This window comes from Scyliorhinus canicula, chromosome 21 (genome assembly GCF_902713615.1).
Source record: "Scyliorhinus canicula chromosome 21, sScyCan1.1, whole genome shotgun sequence".
In the NCBI taxonomy this organism is placed as follows: Eukaryota; Metazoa; Chordata; class Chondrichthyes; order Carcharhiniformes; family Scyliorhinidae; genus Scyliorhinus; species Scyliorhinus canicula.
In genome coordinates this window covers 23,231,658-23,256,512 of record NC_052166.1, presented here as the reverse complement: position 1 = coordinate 23,256,512, position 24,855 = coordinate 23,231,658, and the positions used below count along the sequence as shown (strand labels likewise).

The 24,855-nt window shown below is 46.8% G+C and overlaps 1 protein-coding gene across 3 annotated transcripts in view; it reads right to left on the bottom strand.

The window, feature by feature from the left end:
• abca2 (ATP-binding cassette, sub-family A (ABC1), member 2) overlaps positions 1–24,855 on the bottom strand; it is a 577,021-nt gene that overhangs the window by 504,179 nt on the left and 47,987 nt on the right. Inside the window, exon 1 of one of the 3 annotated variants that reach the window (XM_038782185.1) lies at positions 6,054–6,125. The exons of the other annotated variants lie outside the window; for them this stretch is intronic. Within the exon in view, the coding sequence (XP_038638113.1) occupies positions 6,054–6,110 (57 nt within the window). The 5' untranslated portion in view covers positions 6,111–6,125. Of the gene's footprint in view, positions 1–6,053; positions 6,126–24,855 lie in introns of those variants that run through there. 3 annotated transcript variants of the gene reach the window in all.

Here is a 24,855-nt window from a genome sequence, read left to right as displayed (position 1 = left end):
GGGGCTTTGAGTCCCTCCAGGCCAACATATTCGTCGCCGGGCTATCAGGGAAGCAAAGGCCACAACATCGGCCTCTAACCCCTCCTGTACTCCCGGGTCTTCCGACACCCCAAAAGTCACCACCTCTGAACTCATCGCCACCCTTGTGTTCAGTGCCTGGAATATGACGTCCGCAAATCCCTGCCAGTATCCCCTGAGTTTTGGACACGCCCAGAACATGTGGACATGGTTCGCTGGTCCTCCCCCACATCTAGCACACTTGTCCTCCAGCCCAAAGAATTTGCTCATCCGGGCCACCATCATGTGCGCCCGGTGAACCACCTTGAACTGAATCAGGCCGAGCCTGGCACATGTTGCGGTTGCATTTACCCTCCTCAGAGCATCTGCCCATACACCTCCCTCCAACACCCCATCAAGCTCCTCCTCCCACGAGTTTCAGTTCCTCGGTCCCCGTGTCCTCCGCTCCCATAAGCTCCTTAAAAATATCCGAGACTCTCCCCTCTCCTCCCCCCTGGAAACTACCCTGTCCTGGATCCCCTTTACTGGAAGGTGAACATTGAATATATTCAAGAGGCGGCTAGATTAAGCACTTGGGAAGAATAGGATCAAAGGCTTTGGGGAGAAAGCAGGATTAGGCTATTGAGTTGGATGATCAGCCATGACCGTGATGAATGGCGGTGAACGCTCAAAGGGCCAAAAGGCCTCCTCCTGCTCCTATCTTCCCTGTATCTATGTACATGAAATGATTCTGAGAATGATCGGATCAGGATCAGGCCATTCGGCCCATCGAGCATGCTCCACCATTCAGATCATGGCGGATCATCTACCTCTTGCACCATTTTCCCCAGTGTCCTCATATTCCTTGACGTAATCAGTATCCAGAAATCTATCAACCTTTCTTGAACATGCTCAATCATTGACCTTCCACAGCCCCCTGGGGTAGTCATTATGCAATCAAGGACCGGGTCTGGTGTCAACTGGGGATGCTGCGACTGCATTATTAAATTAAGATTTATGCTGGTAAATATTCTTTGGGGACAGGGTTCGTTCATTAAATTTCTGCTTCAGTAATGGCAAGAAGAGACTGAACACAGCAACTAGAGTTGCCAATCCTCCAGGGTTGGCCTGGAGTCTTTAGGAATTGAAGAACAATCCCCAGAACACAGCTGTGTGACACCCTGGAGAAAAATCACCGGGACATTAAAAAAAGTGGATTTCCCCCTCCCCCCATTTTCTTTGAACATTTCACTTTACCTATTAAAATATTGAAAACTGGAGGCACGTGGCACAGTGGTTAGCATTGCTGCCTGCGGCACTGAGGAACCGGGTTTGAATCCCGGCCCTGGGTCACCGTCCGTGTGGAGTTTGCACATTCTCCCCCCTGTCTGCGTGGGTTTCACCCCCACAACCCAAAGATGTGCCGAGTAGGTGGATTTGTCACGCTAAATTGCCCCTTAATTAGAAAAAAAAAATAATTGGGTACTCTAAATTTATTTAAAAAAAGAAAATATTGAAAACTGAGTGGAGGGGGTACAGTTTGGCTGATGGCCAATAACACCTCGAGTCTTTTTAATTTCCAGTTGGCATTCGGATGGCCGTGCATCACAAGGGTGGACGTGTTGGCCAATGAATGGCTGGAGCACAGGATGGGGGGGGGGGGGGGGGGGGGGGGGGGTTGGGGGTCATGTGATTAAATCTCCAGGAATACACTTAATCACAGTTGGCAACCCTAACGTTAGCTGCCACCCTGGGAGCAGAAGTAGATTTTGTGGCGCATCCAGCTGCCCAATAGGAGTCTCCATCTGTCAAAGGAGAAATCGGAAAAGGGGAACATTCAAGGGAACATAACACTTTCACTCACACGGTTAAGGAGCATATGTGAGCTACCCAGGTACTTGTGTCACAAAAGAGGCGTGATATGAATCACTGAATCGTGGAATGGTTAAGCAGGGAAAGTGATCACTTAGCCCATCGTGTCCATACCAGCTCGCTGAACGTCCAACTCCCCTGCTCTTTCCCCATAGCCCTGCCATTTTTCTCACTTCAGCTAATTATCCAACTCCTTTTGCAATGAATGAAACCGTCTCCACCACACTCTCAACCAATGAACTGCAGATCCTAACCACTCGTGCTTAAAAGCTCTTCCTCATGTCACCATCGGTTCTTTTGGCATTCATCTTAATTCAGTGTCCCTGGTCATTGATTCTCTCACCCAAATGGGATAGTTTTCTCTCTCTCTCTACTCCAGATGACTCATGATTTTGATCACCTCTATCAAATCTCCACCCAACCTACTCTTCACTTAAGAAAACACCACCCACCTCCAATTCATCCTTGTGACTGAACATCCAAGTCCTGGAACCTGCTCAGCCAAATGTGCCCCAATTTAAGACCCAGGCCCTCTCCCTACATTAGTAGGAGAGGAATGAGAGAAAGAGGCCACTGGGGAGCATGCTACTCACTAAGGATTAATCCCGGCAGTCAATGCCCTGACTCAAGTTCACCGACATTGTCCCGCAGGCCAATTGGGAATTGTCCACTGAGGGTGCTGACTACCTGCAGCAAATCTCATAGAGGTCAAGCAGCAGCTACGTCTTCATTTCTGCCTCCCTCTTCCACAGCCCCCCCCCCCCCCCCCCTCCCACACACACTGACAGCTTGGCCCATGGGGAGACACTCAAAAACTATTCATTTTTATCCTCTCTGTCGCGTGGACCAGGACTACAATACATGGGCAGCTAAGTGTTTGGGGGGCTTTCTGCATCAAATGGAGAGCAGTTGTTCAAGTGGTGGATCTCTTACCGGCTGCCTGGTGAATTGATGGTCACAATGCTGTCGTGAATTTTCACTTGAATTTTTTTATTCTTTCTGCTTTTCTTTCAATTTTTTTTGTATTTTGTTTAAATTGATTGTAAAACCTACCTTAATTTAGCCCTTGGCCATAACGCAAGTTGACTTCAATCAATCTTTAATTCTTACATATCTTTTCTGAACCTTTTCTCAAGCTTTCATACTCCTCCTAAAATGTGGTGCCCACAATTGGATAGCATACCGCAGTTGAGACCAAACCAGGGTTTTATCAAGAGACGGTCCCTAAGACATGAAGGAGATCATAAACTGTTTAAATAGAACCTCATTTTTTTGCTTATTCAAAATGTGACCCCGTTGACCCAAAATATGGCTGCTACAGGTCACATGATTCACAGGTTTGGCTACAGTTTCTGGAAATTTCCAAAGGCTCAGCCCTCATCCTTGTGGAATCTCACACCTCTCACTGTGAGGACACATCACCATCAATGAAACCAGGGAGTAGCAGTTGTTCCATTTCCCTATTCAATGGAACTCGCTACACCTGCAGCTGCACCAACATCCACCATCTATCTCCTCTTGTGTGAATAATGGATTTTTTGGCCAGAGGCATAGAAACTGCTGATTAGCCAGCAATTAACTCATTAACGGGCAATATCACATGACCTGAACTTCTGGCCTTTGGAAAGTTTTAATATTACTTTTCTGGACTCGCAATTCATTTTGCTGTTTGAACTCCAGCCTGCAAACATCAAAGCAAAACAAACAGCCTGCATCCAGTCTAAGCCACCCCAAAGCCCCCTTCTCTGGAGGATTCTTATCATCACCTGCCGAGCTCACCAAGCCTCTGAATACCAACCAGAACTCACTGTGTCACCATCAACTTTAAAGGATAGTTGCAACTCCTGCTTCAGCTAGCTGACCCCGCCTGAACTGTGTACTCCTCTGTGAAGGACCCCTTACTGGACTCTGGCTTTCTGGATTCTGGCAATCCAAGCCGGCGGGAAACCCCCTGAAAAACTCGCCACAATTGAACTGAGAAACCATTAGGAGAATCACGGCCTCTACTTCTATTTTTAACCCTAAAGAGAATTTTCTGGTTCACTTTAAAAATTGACCCCACAAATAAGGTTTTGGGGGGAAACGCCACAGCCCATTTGGCAAATTAAAACGTCCCTGCTTACAGAGGGACAGCAAGAATATAAAGGAGTTCAGTTTTGCCCCCCTTCTCTGTCCGTAACACATGCACAAAGAGAGAAATTTAAGCCTGCCTGTGGCGCATTGCATTTACACAGTAATCCTGGTTTAGTGACTGTGACTAACATGCGTACAGCACTAACAGAACCCACTCTCCGCATTTGATTTCACAATGTTCTGGACTGAAACACCCAAATCAAGTCTGCACAAGGTTTAAAGGTGTTCCAGAAGTCCAGTGAACCCTATAAGCATTTATTAAACATATTGTACTGGTACTACATCCGATGCCACGCAGTGTCAAACACAAGCATAGAATGACTCTATGAGGGGCATGGACAGGGTGGATAGGGAACAGCTGTTCCCTTTAGTTGAAGGGTCGTTACAAGGGGACACAAGTTCAAGGTGAGGAGCGGGAGGTTCAGTGGGGATTTGAGGAAAATCGTGTGTGATGAATGTTATCAGTAGCTGCTATAACGGTACCTTACCTTTAATGCATTGGCCCTTTAAGTCCGGGCTTGGAACCCTGGGGGACTCCGCCTCTGGTTCCGCCCCCCAGGACACGGTATATAAGATAAGGCTCACTCAGGCAGCATGTGATGAGCACACTTCTCGGCTGCTGTACAGTTCTCAGATGATTAAAGCCTTTGAATCATCTATCTTCTCTCCTGTGTCGTGATTGAGGGTATCTCATCCTGTTTACGTGGGGATGGTCTGGAACGCAGTGCATGAGAGGGTTAGAGGCGGGTTGCCTCACATCCTTTAAAAACTACCTGGATGAGCACTTGGCACGTCATAGCATTTGTGGCCGTGGGCCAAGTGCTGGCAAATGGGATTAGGATTGGCGGATCAGGTGCCTTTCATGCGGCGGTGCAGACTCGATGGGCCGAGCGGCCTTTTCTGTACTGTATTTTTCTGTGATTCTGTGACTCACCCCTGATAAACCTCGGGCAATCTCTCGTACTACATCATTCCAAAGGTTTTGATTTGCATCAACTCAGAAGCCACAATGTAAGTGAAAGCAGAACACAGATTTCATGCGGATATTACGCAGTATGCGAGGCGAAAAGGTAGAAACTTAAACATTTCTGGTTGACACCCGGAGTGAGGAGGGGCAGAAGGGGGATGCAAGACAGGAGTCAACAATAGTGCCAACAGTTCCATAAAATCCAGAATCCAGCGCAAAGGGCCACTGCGCACGGCTGGTGCGAACTGCTTGACATAACGACAAGTAAAACCCTCATTTGGCATCCTCATCAGGCTGCAAAAGAGAGAGCGCCCATTCTTTAGAAATGAATAAAAATTGCGATGCTCAGGGCGCAAATCCCGTTGTGGCCGCTAAATCTCGTGGGAGGGCCCCGACAGGATTTGCGGAATGGAGATATCTGTTTATGATCATCCCCACTCCACCGTCAGCGACATAATGCAGTTCACTCACAGAGAGAGGGAGAACCTGATTTCCATCAATTTGAATTCATTTAAAGTATCATCGCAGGGCTTAATGCTATTGCTTCTGGCGGGGCAAGATGTTCTAACCGCCCCCCCCCCCCCCCCCCAACCGCCCATCCCGCCGTCGGAAATCAATACTGGTTTTCGTAAACAAAAAACAATCGTGATGACCATGTCAGGGGCACCGAGGAGCGTATAGCCCCCAGGTGGTGAGGGCATGGCAGTGCACCCTACATCATATGGGGAACTTCCATTGTGTGAGTGGGGGACTGCCCAATGGATGATGGGGGTGGGGGGGCATCGGGGCACTGATGCTTGCCTGCTATGGGGGGGGTTGGGGGGTATCCCCCAGTGGAGGATGGGGGGATGAGTTGGAGGAGTTCTGCATGTCCTCCAGGGATCCCGATGTCTTTGAGTGGGGAAAGGAGGCCTTTAACATTACTTTGAGATTGGGGACCCTGTTTTCTAAAATCCCAGATTCAGCGGCGAGTTTTGCTGGTTGTGTCATCCTCACCAGCACTTTGAAATTGTGCAGAGTGCTGTTTGATCTGACTCGATAAGGCACCTGTGTAGACAGCCGGGTTTCACACAGATTTTCTCACCTGATCCAACACTCTGCAATTTTGGGAAAGTTCCACCTGACATGTCAAAAAAAACATCACCAACGGGCAACAGAAACTCCTTTCCACATGTAAGAATGCGGCTCATAGCTGGCTGCTATTTTGTACATGCTGACAGAACAGAACAAAAAGGAAGCAAGGGATTAAAAATTTCAATTAACATCGGGAAACTTGAGATCAATTTAATTTGAACATACTCCGGTGCCACGTATGCTGCCAGGCAACCATGCGGAGGCAACCAAAGAGCTCGGTCCTGACCTTTCCAGCATTTATGTTTTGGCTAAATGTCTCCGTTTATCTGCTCCAGCCGATAAAGAGGCGGTTCAGTTAATTTGAACCAGACAAATTGGTTTGTTGTTTAAAATGAAATCTCTGCACTGCTCCCATTCTCTCTTGTACATTCTGCACCCATTTACACCTTCTCTCAACCCATACTTTGGTTTCCACGGTCGCTCCATTATCATCCCCTTTTTGCCTTGCGCCATCTTCCTTTTGTCACACAGCCACGTCAGCCGTTTAGCTTTGTTCCTCACTGCCCCTTAACCCTCACCATCAGTTTTCCCTGGCTCGGACTTTGCCAAGACGTTGTTCTCTTCCAGAGGCTTCTAGTTCTGATGAAAAGGTCAACGGCCTGAAACGTTAACTCTCCCTCCAGCGATTCTGCCTGACCTGCCCAGCATTTCCGGCTTTTTGTGGTGTTCTTTGTAATACTCAGGTTGGATTGTGGACGCAGTGTACACAAAGACCGCAAAGCTAAGTTAAATTAACAACGCTAAATTTATTACACTATTGATTTATACTGTTCGAACACTATTCCTAAAGTTAGCAATACGATAAAGTATAATTACAATCTACACTATACCAACACCTATTTCACACACACGGGCCGGGATTCTCCGACCCGGTGCCAGGTTGGAGAATCCACCGCCAGCTTCCCCATTCTCCGGTGTCGATTTTTGGGCGCCCGCGGAATCACCACCACGCCGGTCGGGGGACGTTGTCAGCGGCCCCCACCCCGGAGATTTTCCGGGACCCAATGGGCCGAGTGCCGACGAGTTTGGCCGAGTCCCACCGGCGTGGGTTACTCAGGTCCCACACGGCGAGACCTGGAAGGTGAGTGTGCGGGGGCCATCCTGGAGGAGGGGTGGGCCCACGGTGGCCTGGCCCGCGATCGGGGCCTACCGGTCGGCGGGCGGACTGGTTCCGTGGGGGCCTACTTTACTGCACGCCGGGCCCCTCTAGAGCTCTGCCATATTGCCCGGGGGCCGGGGTGGAGAAGGGAAACCCTGCGCATGCGCAAAAATACGTTGGCCATTCCGCGCATGTGCGGAAATACGCCGACCGTTCCACGCATACGTGAACTCGCGCGGGCCATTCCGCGCTGGCTGGAGCTGCGGGTCCATTCCGGTGCCAACCTAGCCCCCGAGGAAGGAGAGAATTCCTCACTTTCGGGGGCTGTTGACTCCGGCGTGGTTGGCACCAGTTTTCACGCCAGCATGGGGACATAGCCCCATTATTAGAGAATCCCGCCCACTATCTCTACTTGTTCTCTGCTCTCTCTAACCTTCTCCTGCATTCTCCCAGAAGTCTGAGAGGCATTTCTTTTTAAAGGTCTGCTCCCCAGCTCCAGCTGGTGGTCAGGTAAAACATTATATTAACTCTTAATGTGCTAGACATTATACATAATGTCACACTTTTCAGAACGTGCAATATAACACGAATATAAAGATAAGCACTCAACTGCAATTTCCAGGGCAGGACCCCAGTTTCAGGTCCTTTCTGGACTTTAGGCCATTGGATACGGGATCCTGTACTTGTACATTCAAGGTTTAAAATGCTATTTTGGCAAAGGAGCAAATTCAAACAATGGACAGTAGAAATCGGTAGCATGAGTTTCATTCCATCTGTTCTCTGGCTCCGTTGTTCAATTCTTCTAATTCCCCATTTGAGGAGTTGCACTTGCTTCCTCAAATTAAACACTCCACTGATACAATCATCAAACTTTAGTACCTGATCAGGTGCACTGCTTTTTCAAGTTATTCTCAGGAATGTGAACACCACAAGAAAGGCCGGCATGTGTTACTCATTCATAGTTGCTCTGTATGACACAGCTGGATGGAGCCACTTCGGAGGACAGTTAAGAGTCATAGAAACATACATGGAAAATAGAAGAATAGGCCATTCGGCCCTTCGAGCTTGCTCCGTCATTCATTATGATCATGGCTGATCACGAATTTCAATAACCTGATCCCGCCTTCCCTCCATATCCCTTTAGCCCCAAGAGCTAGATCTACTTCTTCTTTGAAATCACAGAACGTTTTGGCATCAACTACTTTCTGTGGTAGTGAATTCCACAGATTCACCACTCTCTGGGTGAAGAAGGTTTTCCTTACTTCAGTCGTAAAAGATTTCATTTATCCTCAATTACCCTCAAACTATGATCCCTTGTTCCTGACTCCCCCACCATCGGGAACATTCTTTCTGAATCTACCCTGTCTAATCCAGTTAGAATTTTATAAGTTTCTATGAGATCCCCTCTCATTCTTCTAAACTCCAATGAAAATTATTCTAACTGACTTAATCTCTCATCATATGACAGTCCCGCCATTCCAGGAATCAGCCTGGTAAATCTTCGTTGCATTCCCTCCATAGCAAGAACTCTTTCTTAGATAAAGAGTCCAAAACTGCACACACTACTCCACCTCACCAACGCACTGTACAATTGTAGTAAAACACCCCTATTCCTATACTAATGTCCCACAAGAACTCGAGGCAGAAGCAGGACAAGACCATATGGCCCATCGAGCTTGCTCCAAAGTTCAATACGATCATGGCAGATCTCGGGCTTTGCCTCCACTTTCCCGCCCACTCCCCATATCCCGTGATTTCCTGAGACTCCAAAAATCTGTCTATCTCCAGCCTTTGATTTTTCAACTGTGGAGCATCCAATCCCTCTGATGTAATGAATTCCAATGATTCACAATCCTCATCCCGAGACTGTGCCCCCATGTGCTAGATGCCTCAGCCAACGGAAACAACCTCTCAGCGTCTACCCTGTCCAGCCCCTTCAGAATCTTGAACGTTTCAATGAGATCATCTCTCACTCTTCTAAAAGCCGCAGAATATGGGCCCAATTTACTCAGTCTCACATCATGAGGGAACCCTCTCACCCCAGGCACCAACTCAGTGAACATTCGTAGGACTGTCTCCAATGCAAGCATACTATTCCTTAATTATGGAGACAAAAAGTGCACGAGTGTTGCCCTGGGCCAAACTAGGCATTAAGAAGGTAGATTTCCTGGATGGAAAATAATCAAGTGGGTTTTACGACAATCTGATTGCTCCAAAGTCATCTTAGCTGGGGCAAACTTTTTTATTTTCACACCCAATTCAAATTCTCAAACTGTTGTGAATGGATTTGAAGAATGGACCAGTCCAGTAACACATCTACTTTGCCACTGACTCACCCACTGACTTCCTTACTTGCTATGCACTGTACACTGCACTAAGTTAGGTCAACAGTTCAGTCTTAAAGTTATGAAATGTCAGGTGTAAAACAGGGCATAGCGAAACATGCTTTAAAAAGTTATTAACTGAGCGAGTTGCAACCCTGACACTCTTGCGCATCAGCAGGACACAAGTTCACGCAGCTCAGAGCTCCCTCATCTCAGTGTGTCCCTGCGCGGCCCAACAATCATCATTGTAATCCCTAATCAGGAAGGGGAGAGTGAACTGGAGCAGCACATTGTCCACTCTCAGACACCCACTGGTGGCTTTAGGAGGGCATCGACAAAAACTTTGAAGCAGGTTGTTCACTTGTCTTTAGAAAGGGAAAGGGAGAATAAAAAATACGATGCCTTCACTCTCGAAATATTAACAGTGCCAGAGTGTTTTATGGAGATAGCTATAAAGTCCTCCTGCTGCAGGAACAGAACATCTTCACTATCGTAAAAATGAGTATTTACTGCTACACACAGCAAATGCAACCAACACATTACTCAACAGCCTAACCTTGAGCTTGAAGCTGAAACAAAATGAAATCGTATTAAACCTGGACAGATGCAAGACAATTATCATTCCCTGTGTGGCTAACAGCTAAATAGATTTATCAGAAAACAGTATTTGATTCACAAGATAAACAGCAATGAGCAAAAGCATTCAGTCCAGCTGGAGACCACACTTTCCCTTCAGAGTTAGCTTCTCCTCAACCATCTGACCGGTTCTGCTTTCATTACCTATCCAGAAGTCCATTCGTCGGGTAGGTCACCCACTCAAAACTGACCTGTCACCTTGTGAACTTATGCTTCCATTTTCCTACTTTCAGGATTTACCTTTACAAGAACAGTTAGAGGAGTCAGTGACTGAGGACCACACAGGGACTGCAGGGCACGTTGAACTGGGGTGTCAAGTGAAGGCGTCAAAGGGGGATGTTTCATGTGTTGCCATTACTGAAGGTGATATCTGCTCCGCTACATCTCGGACCCACAAAGCAGCATGGACGGAATCATCGCGCTCCTGGAAGAGTTTGGAGCCTTCTCGGGCTACAAACTCAACATGAGCAAAAGCGAGATCTTCCCAGTACACCCGCCGGGGGTTGTGGGGGGGGGGGGGGGGGCAGCACTAAAGGGGCTGTCGTTCAAACAAGCCCGACACAAATTCCGCTACCTGGGGATCCAAATAGCCCATGCCTGGAAAGGGATCCATAAATGGAACCTCACCAGCCTGACGGAGGAAGTAAAAAAGGACCTGCAAAGATGGAACACACTCCCACTCTCCCTCGCGGGGAGAGTCCAGACGATCAAAATGAACGTACTGCCCAGGTTCCTCTTCCTGTTTAGATCCATTCCGATCTACATCCCCAAGGCCTTTTTCAAAGTGCTGGACAAACTTATCATGGCGTTCGTATGGGGGGGGGGGGGTAAAAATGCTAGGATTCCAAAGAAGGTCCTACAAAAAACAAAATCCAGGGGGGGGCTAGCCCTCCCGAATCTACAATTCTACCACTGGGCGGCAACAGCCGAGCGAGTAAGGGGATGGATCCAGGAGCCAGAAGCCGAGTGGGTGCGTGCGGAGGAGGCCTCCTGCATGGGGGCCTCCCTCCGGGCCCTCGCCACGGCAGCACTCCCATCCCCACCCAAAAAACACTCCAGCAGCCCAGTGGTGACAGCCACCCTCCAATCCTGGAACCAACTGCGGCAGCAATTTGGCCTGACCAAAATGTCGGACAAGGCTCCCATCTGCAACAACCATAGGTTCACACCAGCACTGACTGATGCCACCTTCAAAAGGTGGAGGCAGGACGGGGAGGACACTGACAGTCAGGGACCTATACACGGACGACAGGATCGCAACACTGGACGAACTGACAGAGAAATTTCGGCTAGCTGGGGGGAACGAGCTACGGTACCTACAGCTCAAAAACTTCCTACGAAAGGAGACAAGGACGTACCCACAACCGCCACGACAGACACTACTGGGAGACCTACTGGACGCAAGTATCCTAGAGAAAGGGAACTGAAGCGACATGTCTGACCAACTGGTAGAAAGGGACGACACCGTACTGGACGCAACAAGAATGAAATGGGAGGACGACCTGGGGATGGAGATAGGGTGGGGACTCTGGAGCGAAGCACTGCATAGGGTCAACTCCACCTCCACGTGCGCAAGGCTCAGCCTGATGCAACTAAAAGTGGTACATACAGCCCACTTAACAAGAAACCACATGAGTAGGTTCTTCCCGGAGGTGGAGGACAGATGTGAACGGTGCCAAAGAGGCCCGGCCAACCACGCCCACATGTTCTGGTCTTGCCCCAGACTTGTGGAGTACTGGACAGCCTTCTTCGAGGCTATGTCCAAAGTGGTGGGGGTGAGGGTGGAGCCATGCCCGATAGTGGCGGTCTTCGGGGTTTCAGACCAGCCAGATCTATTCCTGGGAAGGAGGGCAGACGCCCTTGCCTTTGCCTCCCTGATCGCCCGCCGTAGAATCCTGTTTGGCTGACGGTCAGCAGCACCACCCAGAGCTGCAGACTGGCTGTCCGACCTCTCGGAATCTCTCCAAATGGAGAAAATCAAATTCGCCATCCGAGGGTCAGATGACGGCTTCCACAGAACGTGGGAGCCATTCATGCAATTGTTCCAGGACCTGTTTGGGGCCACCGTACGAGAGAGGGCTACGGGTTCGTTATGGGGGTTTGATGGCTAGCTAAGGCCCAAAACCAAACTATAAATAAATGCCTATAAACATGTGCCTCGGCCATATTAGGGAATATAAAATATGTATGCCGGTTAAAGGGGGCGGCCACCGTTGTTATTACGAAGATGCTTACCTGTAAATATGTTAATTTTTGTGTGTTTTTTTTTCTCTTTAATAATTTGTAATTTGTTGGATATGAAAACTCAATAAAAAACATTTTATAAAAAAAATTACCGAAGGTGATAAGGGTCATCAGTGCTGATCAGAGTAGGGGCTGCGAGAATTGAATCCTTGGATGCCATTGCAGTAATGGTAGCACAGTGGTTAGCACTGTTGTTTTACAGCGCCAGGGACCCGGGTTCAATTCCTGCCTTGGGTCACTGACTGTGCAGAATCTGTACGTTCTTCCCCTGTCTCGGGGGCTCCGGTTTCCTCTCAAGTCCCGAAAGACGTGCTTGTTAGGTGAATTGGACATTCTGAATTCTCCCTTAGTGTACCCGAACAGGCGCCGGAGTGTGGCGACTAGGGGATTTTCACAGTAATTTCATTGCAGTGTTAATGGAAGCTTACTTGTGACATTAATAAAAATTATTATTATAATGGTCTTGACTATGATCAAGGCTGTTAAACCAGATTGGATTGCCCATCCTGATGGCCTTTACAGCCACACAAATGGGGACTTTATTGTGTGAACTGCTCATTTATACAGGTGTCCTCTGTTTAAAACACATTCTAATAATGCCCGTTTGTTTTAGTAGGGTTTGTAAATGCAGGAGGTTCCCTGAAGAGCACTGCCTCCAATTTCATTTCAGCTCGGTTACTCTGCATGTTCAACACCTTTTTAAATCAAACCACTGCTTTACTTGCTGCCTCCTCCAAACCTCCTTCACTACATCTCCCTCCCATCCTACCCTCCCACTTGCCTCCTTTCCCGAGCCCCTTGCTCGCCATTTCCCTATCCCGATACTCCCACCGTTTCCCTCTCCTCAAACCCTGGTTGCTTCCCGCTCACTACCTCATTCACCGCTCCGAACCCGATCCCACATTGTGAGTGTGGGCTCGGAAGTTACAGATCAGCAATGCAACGCACCCTTATTACGTATGTTTTTATGGGAAAGTGATTTTGTTGAGCCTGGTATGGAAACTGCTTGGCCCAAGACCGCAAGAAACTTCAGAGAGTCGTGAACACAGCCCAGTCCATCACACGAACCTGCCTCCCATCCATTGGCTCCATCTACTCCTCCCGCTGCCTGGGGAAAGCAGGCAGCATAATCAAAGGCCCCTCCTACCCGGCTTACTCACTCATAGAATCATAGAGTTTACAGTGCAGAAGGAGGCCATTCGGCCCATCAAGTCTGCACCGGCTCTTGGAAAGAGCACCCTACCCAAGACCACACCTCCACCCTATCCCCATAATCCAGTAACCCCACCCAACACTTAGGGCAATTTTGGACACTAAGGGCAATTTAGCATGGCGAATCCACCTAACATGCACATTTTTGGACTGTGGGAGGAAACCGGAGCACTCGGAGAAAACCCATGCACACACGGGGAGAAAGTGCAAACTCCGCACAGACAGTGACCCAAGCCGAGAATCGAACCTTGGACCCTGAGGCTGTGAAGTAACTGTGCTAACCACTGTGCTACCGTGATGCCCAACTCTTCCAACTTCTCCCATCGGGCAGGAGATACAAAAGTCTGAGAACACGCATGAACAGACTCAAAAACAGCTTCTTCCCACTGTTACCAGACTCCTAAACGACCCTCTTATGGACTGACCTGATTAACACTACACCCCTGTATGCTTCACCCGATGTCGGTGTTATCAAGTTACATGGTGTACCTTGTGTTGCCCTATTATGCATTTTCTTTTCTTTTCATGTACTTAATGATCTGTTGAGCTGCTCACAGAAAAATACTTTTCACTGTACCTTGTACACGTGACAATAAACAAATCCAATCCAATCCAATGTTTTAATTTCGCTGCCATCTTTTAAGGCACTCATACGTAGGAAAACTGCATTGAACAGTTTATTAAGTTCCAGGATTGCACGGAGTAATCCGAGTGACTATGCGAAGAGGAGTAAGTCATTACCTAAGAATTAGCTGTTAGTTAGTTGACATAGGCGAGTATCTGAAAAACTGAAGGTCCACAATCCGTGTCAGAAGGCCATGGGTAGAACAATGAGGTGTTCAGCTGTATCACATAATTCAATATGGAATCAGCAATACTATACTTGCGTCAAAGGAGGCTTTGCTGAGGTCTTAAGTAAAATACTGAGCGCAGGTTGGTTTTCTTGAATAGTGGGAATATTAAGCTGAAAAGGGGTCTGCTCAGAATCCTGAGCCATAACGGTCTTAGTTATTCGCCTAGGTTCAAGGAACTGGGATTTCTTTCATTGGAAGCGATGCGATTAGCCTTTCAAAATGATAGTGCTTCAACTTTCTCAGACAATGGAGTTTGATAGCACAAGCACTCATTTCAGACAAATTGATCAGGCATGCCGTTACAAGAAGCTTCTCGCTGACCAGGCCCCAAGAGCTATATCCAACTGCTTTCTGATAATCGAGTTTTGTTTTGAAAATAGCGAAGCCCTATTTCTGCATGCAATCCTGGAGCAAGTCATTCTTTCCACACAGTTTTCAAATAAACTAAAATATTGAGGTTTCAGTACAGCATCCAAGCCACTGTTCGGGTCTGGTCTGGGATCACAATAGGGGATTTAAATGGATCGCCATATTCACCGTCACACAATCCTACTCAGCAGAGCTGGAAAAGTCTCGGCTAAGGAGTTTGGTCATAGATCAGCCATGATCTCATTGGGTGGCGGAGCAGAAGCAAGGGGTTAAATGGCCAACAGCAGCGCCTGCGTCCCTGGAGTCTGTTTAAAAAAAAAAATCTCCCTGTGTGGGTTTGCAAACTAATTAAACATTTGACATTTCCAATTGCGTTTTATTTTGTAGCCAATGGGTTTAATCAGGATGGAGTTCCATGCAGCTGCCCCATTACAGGGTGTTAGTTAAGATCACTCCTTCAATTGCACTCTTATCAGCATGATCAATTTCTGACAAAGAATGCACCCACCACAATAATAACAGACCCAATGCACTTTCCAACACAAGATGATTACTTTATTAGATTCCATCTGAAGTGCTGCCGAGCTTACAGACTTGGCGCTTGATTTGACCTTTTTCTGATTTAATTCCAAAACAGTACAGAAATAGGAGAACAGCACAGATGAATGCGTGGCTTAAGATTTTGTGCAGGAGGGAGGGTTTTAGATTCCTGGACCACTGGGACTGTTTCTGGGAAAGGTGGGACCTGGAAAGCATCTGAACCAGAAAGGGACTAACATCCTTGCTGCCAGGTTTGCTCTATCTGTTGAACAAAAGAACAAAGAAAATTACAGCACAGGAACAGGACCTTCGGTCCTCCCAGCCTGCGCCGATCCAGATCCTTTGTCTAAACATGTCGCCTATTTTCCAAGGATCTATTTCTCTCTGTTCCCCACCCATTCATATATCTGTCCAGATGCATCTTAAATGATGCTATCGTGCCTACCTCTACCACCTCCGCTGGCAAAGCGTTCCAGGCACCCACCACCCTCTGCGTAAAAACCTTTCCACGCACATCTCCCTTAAACTTTCCCCCTCTCACCTTGAAATCATGGCCCCTTGTAATTGACACCCCTACTCTTGGAAAAAGCTTGTTGCTATCCACCCTGTCCATACCTCTCATAATTTTGTAGACCTCAATGAGGTCCCCCTTCAACCTCCGTCTTTCCAACGAAAACAATCCTAATCCACTCAACCTTTCTTCATAGCTAGCACCCTCCATACCAGGCAACATCCTGGTGAACCTCCTCTGCACCCTCTCTAAAGCATCCACATCCTTCTGGTAATGTGGCGACCACAAATGCATGCAGCATTCCAAATGTGGCCTATCCAAAGTCCTATACAACTGTAACATGACCTGCCGACTCTTGTACTCAATACCCCGTCCTCAGCAGGGGGAGGCGACTCATACTGTTAGCAGAATAGGGACATAGCATAACACAGAAAAAGCAATCATGTCAGATGAAATACAGTTGTAGTAACTTTCAAAGGAGTAAGACAAGGCTGATGGCCTCTACTTTAATGCCAAGAGTATAACAGGTAAAACGGATGAGTTAAGGGCGAGGATTGATAGGTGGAATTGTAATATAGTAGCCATCATGGAGACATGGTTGAGGGAGGAGCAGGACTGGCAGCTCAACATCCCAGGATATTGAATCTTCAGGCAAGACAGAGGAGGGGGTAAAAGAGGAACAGGCATTGTGTTACTAGTTAAGGACTCAGTTACTGCAGTAAGGAGAGATGATATCGTGGAGGGGACATCAAATGAAGCTTTGTGGTTTGAGTTTAGGAATAAAAAAGGGACAGCCACATTTCTAGGAGTTTATTATAGACCCCCAGATAGTTCGTGGGAATTTGAGAAGCAAATATGTACACAATTCGCTGAGGTGTGTAAAAATAATATTAGATGATTTCAATTTTCCCCAACATAATTGGGATAGTCATTGTGTTAAGGACTTGGAGCGGAGTTCTTAAAATGTATGCAGGAGAACTTTTTAGCTCAACATGTAGAGGGCCCAACAAAGGACGGTGCAGTGCTGGACCTAATTCTGGGGAATTAAGTCGGACAGGTGGTTGATGCGTTGGTGGGGGAGCATTTTGATGATAGCAACCGCAACATGATACAACTTAAGTTTGTTATGGACTAAGAAATAGACAAGTTGCAAAATAAGTTTTTGCATTGGCGAAGAGCAAATTTTAGTAAAATAAGGCAGAATCTGGCCACGGTAGACTGGAAATAGTTACTTGTGGCAAAGTCTACATTAGAGCAGGTTAGGTTAACCTACATTAGCACCTAGGTTAGGTGGATTGGCCATGCTAAATTGCCCGTAGTGTCCTAAAAAGTAAGGTTGGGGGGGGGGGGGTTGTTGGGTTACGGGTATAGGGTGGATACGTGGGTTTGAGTAGGGTGATCATTGCTCGGCACAACATCGAGGGCTGAAGGGCCTGTTCTGTGCTGTACTGTTCTATGTCTAGAGCAGTGGGAGGGCGTTCAAAATGGAAATGGGGAGGATACAGAACCAATATGTTCTCTCTAGTGCAATAGGAAGGAATAACAAACTCAGAGAACCATAGATGACCAGAGACATTCAGGATGCAATGAGAAGGAAAAGAGAGGCTTTTAGCAAATACAAGGGGAACAAATCAAAGGGGGCATTAGTGGAGTACAGAAAGTGCAGGATGTGCAGATTGGTGGAGTACAGAAAGTGCAGATTAAGAAAGCAATTAGGAAAGCAAAGTAGAGGGCAGCATGCGATGCAGTGTATAGCACTGGGACTGCGGCGCTGAGGACCCGGGTTCGAATCCCGACCCTGGGTCACTGTCCATGTGGAGTTTGCACATTCTCCCCATGTCTGCGTGGGGTTCACCCCCACAACCCAAAGATGTGCAGGTTAGGTGGATTGGCCATGCTAAATTGCCCCTTAATTGGTTAAAAAAAATAATTGGGCACTCCAAATTTATATTAAAAAAAGGAAAGCAAAGTAGGGAAAATCCCAAGATAGTCTATAAGTATATCAATAGGAAGAAGATAACCAGGAAAATAGAAGTGCCCATTAGTGACCACGTGGAAATAGAAACATAGAAAATAGGTACAGGAGTAGGCCATTCAGCCCTTCGAGCCTGTACCACCATTCAATATGATCATGCAAATTCAGTATCCCACTCCCACTTTCTCTCCATATCCCTTGATTTCTTGAGGCGAGGGAATCTGTGGGTGGAGCCAGAGGACATTGGTAGGGTGTTGAATGAATACTTCACATCTGTCTTCACCCAAGAAAATTAGGAGGTAGATATGGAACTCAGTGAGAGAGACTAAGGTTCTTGAGCAAATTGTCATAGGGAGTGACAAGGTATTGGAGGTATTGACAGGTTTAAAAGTGGACAAATATCCAGGTCCGGATGAATTGCATCTCAGGATGCTGTGGGAGGCAAGGGAGGAGATTGCAGGGGCTCTGACCCAAATTTTTAATTCCTCTCTGGTCATGGGAGAGGTGCCAGAGGACTGGAAAACTGCTAATGTGATCCCACGATTTAAGAAAAGTTGTAAGAGATAATCCAGGGAACTACAGACCAGCGAGTCTCATGTCAATGGTAGGGAAACTATTGGAGAAAATTCTGAAGGAGGGAATCTGCCTAAACTTGGGAGAGGCAAGGTTTGATCTGGATTAGTCATCATGGCTTTGTCAGAGGGAGGCCATGTCTAACAAATTTGATTACATTTTGTGAACATGTGACCAGGTGTGTAGATGAGGGTAATGCAGTTGATGTAGGTTATATGAATTTAAGCAAAGCCTTTGACAAGGTCCTACATGGGAGGCTTATAAATAAGAAAAATTGCACATGCACTACAGGATGATTTGATGAGGTGGATTCAAAATTGGCTTAGCTGTAGGAGATAGAGGGGGTGACAGACGGCTACTTTAGTAACTGGACGCCAGTGCCCAGTGGCGTACCACAGATCTCTTTGCTGTATCCCCTATTGTTTTTCATTTATATAAACAACATAGATGACGATCTAGAACCAGTAAGTTTACGGATGACACAAAGATTGGCCGTGTGGTTAACAGTAAGGTTGAGTGTCTTGGGTAACAGGAAGATACAGACGGGATGGCCAAATGGGCAGAAAAGTGGCAGATGGAATTTAACCTTAAAATTGTGAGATTACTCCTTTGGAAGGAGTAATGTGATAAGGAAGTATTCAACGAATGACCTGACACTGGGAAATTGGAGTGTTAGTCCATAGGTCTCTGAAGGCATAAGGGCAGGTTATTAGGGTGGTGGAAAATGCATATGGGACACTATCAATTGCTAAACTGAGGGGTGATCTGATCGAGGTGTACAAAATCATAAGGGGCATGGACAGGGTGGTTAGGGAGCAGCTGTTCCCCTCAGCTGATGGGTCAGTTAAGAGAGGACAAGCTCAAGGTGAGGGGCAGGAAGTTTAAGGGGGATTTGAGAAAAAATGTTTTTACCCAGATGGTGGTGACGGTCCGGAATGCACTGCCTGGGAGGGTGGTAGAGGCGGGTTGCCTCACATCCTTTAAAAGTTACCTGGATGAGCACTTGGCACATCATAACATTCAACGCTAAGGCCACGTGCTAGCTAACAAATGGGATTAGGTAGGAGGTCAGGTGTTTTTCCGATGCAGACTCGATAGGCCGAAGGGCCTCTTCTGCACTGTATCATTCTGTGATTCTATGATTCTTTTCACTGACTAAAGTAAAGTAAAGAGAATCCATCTTTCACCCCCGGAACTGCATGTTTACTTACCTGAGACTTCGACGGCACGGGGAGTCAAGCAGGATATAGACCGTGTTGCATAAGTTTAAGACTCTCACACCTGCACAATTCAGACTGAACATGGCACGCGAGTGGTGAACAGAAATGGGTCCCCTAGCGATGGAATGATGCACGAGGCCACTTGCAAACTAAAATTTGCCATTCATCAAACGCTGCAGCAAGAGAACTCAGTGTTGTCGAGAAACACGTGCGAGAACGGAAGGAGGATTCCGCTCTGAAGAAGATGCCCAAGACCAAATGTGCCATGAGAACGGGGGCCAGTCACTGGCCATATCGCGAGACGGATGCATTGGAATGGGCCCTCGGAAATGCCCACATCGTCAACGCGAATGCAATGTGTATACACTCGCGGTTAAGTGAGCCAAATCAAACCCGGAGTCCAGCATAGATCTCAGACCAATAACTAATTGGTGTAGCCACTTTACTGAACGGTGCTGCAACAGAAGACTCAGATCGCTCAGAGACAGCCAAGGAACCTCGATGCCGAAATTACCAGTTGCCATGGGGTTCACCTCATTGGCGAAAGCATGAGTGCCCATTTAAAATCAAAACATGAGCATCCACTCAGTCACACCAGCAACATGGGCAAAGTGCCCATGAATTCCAATAGACTCAACAGCCAAATATCAAGTTTTCTGCAGGTGTGTTAATGCATGTCCATTACAACAGTTGGATAGATGGGGATTATGGATCGATAACATGTGGAATAGGTGTGCCTACATATATATTGCAGCTTATCAGTAGAGTAGGGTCAAAGGACATCCAGGAGGTGACAGGTCAGTAATGAACATGGTCACTGTAATCTTGGAATTCACAGGTCAGCAAGGAGTGGAGGCAAACCTTGGCAGATCACGGAATCAAGAATCTGACCTTATTGCCTCAGTCAAATGACTGACTTTATTTTTTTTAATTATGACTGGGTCACTGAATAGTCACAGACAGATTTCCTGGTTGCTGTGTTCAATAACTAGCCTTTGCTGAAATGAAATGAAAAAAATCGCTTATTGTCACAAGTCGGCTTCAAATGAAGTTACTGTGAAAAGCCCCTAGTCGCCACAATCCGGCACCTGTTCAGGGAGGCTGGTACAGGAATTGAACCGTGCTGCTGCTCTACCTTGGTCTGCTTTAAAAGCCAGCTCTTTAGCCCTTTGCTAAACCAGCCCCTGCTGCTTCACACTTCTACCCACCACCCCCACCCCCCCGCCACTCCCACCCGCAACTGTAACAGACCGTTAACGCAAGCTCCTGGTAACAATTTATATTGCAAGACATTTCCATTGCATTGCAAGTGAGATTTTTTTACTAAGTTTCCTTGTGCCTTGTGACAACTGACTCAGGATCCAGACTACGGCTTGTGTGGACAATAAACACCAATCTGATCAAATAAGTTGTTTCTGTGCAGATATTTTTGTGTAAATCTCACATTCCGCCAAGTAGCTATCTTATTCTTCTGCTGATATTTATGTTGCGTTTTTTTTCTGCCCATATCGCTTTCTGGTCTTCTGATTATCTATGCACCTTCGTTCTTCTCCTCTCTCTTTGTTCAGTGATAAATGCTGCGGCTGGGAAAGGAATCCTGCAAGGCTGCAAGTCATCTTTCTCAGGTGGCAAGTGTGGGGAAATGCGGCTAGTCAGACCTGCTTTCACTCGCTCTCCTCCTGTGCAACATGCCCCTCTTGACTGGTGGGTCCACCCTCTACCCAGACAAAACTGAAGCCGACAACACGGGCCCCGGATTAGCAACGAGAAAAGCAATTTAATTGAGAGTCAAAGTTTCAGCAAATATAAAATTTCTGATGCATTTAGCCAACAGGAAGAATGGGTTGAAAAGGAAAACCCACAAGATACTGGGCTGAGCTGGGTATATCCCGTGTTTTGTGTTGCTCAGTGCTGGAAGGAGTAATGAGCTAACATTATCTGTTATAAGAATTCAAAGCAAGTGTTACATTTTAGGATTTACATCACGAAATGTCACAAAAGCACGGTTAAATTTAACAACAAGAAACAGATATGACTCCCAACAGATAGCTGTAATATTTTTAATATATTACAGGTGCAGGTTCATAGGTTGGCAGGCTCTCTCATCAATGCAGAATCACCCTTTCAGATTTGTTAATGTATGGTTATTATCCATTCTTCATCACTTCATGAAATTTAATGTACTGACTAATTTGTGGAAATTATGCTCGAGTCTTTTTTCTATTAAAGGCAGCGGTGAGGTATCGCTCTGCAAAGAAACTGGTGAAAAGCCAGAACTTTACTGGCTCTCTCAATGAAATGAAATGAAATGAAAATCACTTATTGTCACAAGTAGGCTTCAATGAAATTACTGTGAAAAGCCCCTAGTCACCACATTCCGGCACCTGTCCGGGGAGGCTGGTACGGGAATCGAACCGTGCTGCTGGCCTGCTTGGTCTGCTTTAAAAGCCAGCGATTTAGCCCAGTGAGCTAAACCAGCCCAATTGGACACGATCCAGCATTACCCGTTCACAGCATTGGAACACGTTGGAACAATTGGACACGTTCTAGCATTACCCGTTCACAGAAATAACGGAGCAACCTCAAAACGCAGCTTTCATTTTCATCCCCAAACTCCGCTGAACCATTTATTTTCTCTCATCCGTCATTTACGGGCATAGTCCGACAGTGACCGTACAACTGGACCCGGTTTTCCAGATGCCAGGACTTAAGGGTCCAAAGGCATGTGCTCAAATTCCACCATGCCCGTTGGTGAATATGATTTCAGTCAATTTAAATTAACCTAGAATGAAATGTTAGTGGTGACCCATGAGATTACCAGAATGTTGGGTCCACTATCAATTATCAAATGGTCCACTAGCCTGCTTTCGGGAGGATTGTGTGCAACTTCCAGCAACATGATTTATTCTGAAATGCCCTCAGAAACGGCTCAGCCCTTGGCCTGGTATCAATTCTCCCTCCGTGTACCCGAGCAGGTACCGGAGTGTGGTGACTAGGGGATTTTCACAGTAACTTCATTGCAGCATAATGTGAGCCTACTTGTGATAATAATAAAGACTATTATTATTATAAACCACTGCGACAAAGGATCGCAACAGTTCAAGGCCGCAGCTCACCACCCGATCCTCAATAAAATGCTGGGCTTGCCTGTGACATGCACATTCCTTGACGGAATAAAAATAAATAAATGCACAGCTTGCATTTATATAGCATTTTTAATGTAGTTAAAAAGTCCCAAGGCCTTAATCTTGTCGCTGATTCAATGAGCAAGTTAAAGCAGGAGAGCAATGGAGAGAGTTCGGGAGGGAATTTCAGAAGTGACAGCACGGCTGCTAAGAGGGGAGTGATGAAATCCATCCGTGACGGGGGAGTGCAAATAGCTATCGATCTGTCTCATGTGTAGACACCAGCACTTCTTTGGCTTCATACAAAATAAAAGCGATTTTAGATTTGCGTTTTGAGGAAACCAGGCTTTCCACATTGAATGTATATGGAGAATGAATTCACTCAGTTAAAGTGACAGAATTGCATTGCCATTCATGAAGCACAATCCTTTCCCCCCAAACGCTGGATGCCACCAGGCCAACTGAATGTTCAACTTGTGATCAGTCTGTTCACATTATTAGAAAGGCGAATAGATAATTCCAAACATCAGCCTTGTGTGATTTGCATGGATTATGTAATGCTTTCCCCGTCCAGAAGTCCTTTCTTGGCCTATGCCTCTTACCTCTCCCTTCTCATTTGACCCTAGACTTTCGTGCATGCTCTCTGCATCTTAAACTCTGCTATTCATTGCATAGTTGATTGGGCAGCACGGTAGCACACGTGGATAGCACTGTGGCCAGGGTCCCAGGTTTGATTCCCTGCTGGGGCACTGTCTGTGTGGAGTCTGCACGCTCTCCCCACGTCTACTTTGTTTTCTTCCGGGTGCTCCGGTTTCCTCCCACAGTCCAAAGACGTGCAGGTTAGGTGGATTGGCCATTGCTACATTGTCCTTAGTGACCAAAAATGTTAGGAGAGGTTATTGGGTTACGGTGACAGGGTGGAAGTGAGGGCTTAAGTGGGTCGGTGCAGACTCGATGGGCCGAATGGCCTCCTTCTGCACTGTATGTTCTACGTTCTCAGTTGCGGATTAAGGTTGGGGAGATGCCGGCATTGGACTGGGGTGAGCACAGTAAGAAGTCTTACAACACGAGGTTAAGGTCCAACATGTTTGTTTCAAACACTAGCTTTCGGAGCACTGCTCCTTCCTCAGGTGAATGGAAGAAGCTCCGAAAGGAGTAAAAGCAACAGGGTTGTTGTGATGGGAGAATTTAACTTCCCCAATATTGACTGGGACTCACTTAGTGCGAGGGACTTGGATGGGGCAGAGTTTGTAAGGAGCATCCAGGAGGGCTTCTGAAAACAATATGTCGATAGTCCAACTAGGGAAAGGGCTGTACTGGACCTGGTATTGGGGAATGAGCCCGGCCAGGTGGTAGAAGTTTCAGTAGGGGAGCATTTTGGGAACAGTGACCACAATTCAGTAAGTTTTAAAGTGCTGGTGGACAAGGCTCAGAGTGGTCCTAGGGTGAATGTCTAAATTTGGGGAAGATTAATTATAACATTAGGCGGGAACTGAAGAACATAGATTGGGGGCAGATGTTTGAGGGTAAATCAACATCTGACATGTGGGAGGCTTTCAAATGTCAGTTGAAAGGAATTCAGGACTGGCATGTTCCTGTGAGGAAGAAGGATAAATATGGCAAATTTTGCGAACCTTGGATAACGAGAGATATTGTAAGCCTCGTCAAAAAGTAAAAGGAGGCATTTGTCAGGGCTAGAAGTCTGGGAACAGACGAAGCCTGTGTGGAATGTAAGGAAAGTAGGAAGGAACTTAAGCAAGGAGTCATGAGGGCTAAAAGGGGGTCACGAAAAGTCATTGGCAAATAGGGTTAAGGAAAATCCCAAGGCTTTTTACACGTACATTAAAAAACAAATGGAAAGGGTTGACCCACTGAAGGACAGACGAGGGAACCTATGTGTGGAGCCAGAGGAAATGGGTGAGGTACTAAATGAATATTTTGCATCAGTATTCACCAAAGAGAAGGAATTGGTGGATGTTGAGTCTGGAGAAGGGTGTGTAGATAGCCTGGGTCACATTGAGATCCAAAAGGACGAGGTATTGGGTGTCTTGGAAACTTTAAGGTGGATAA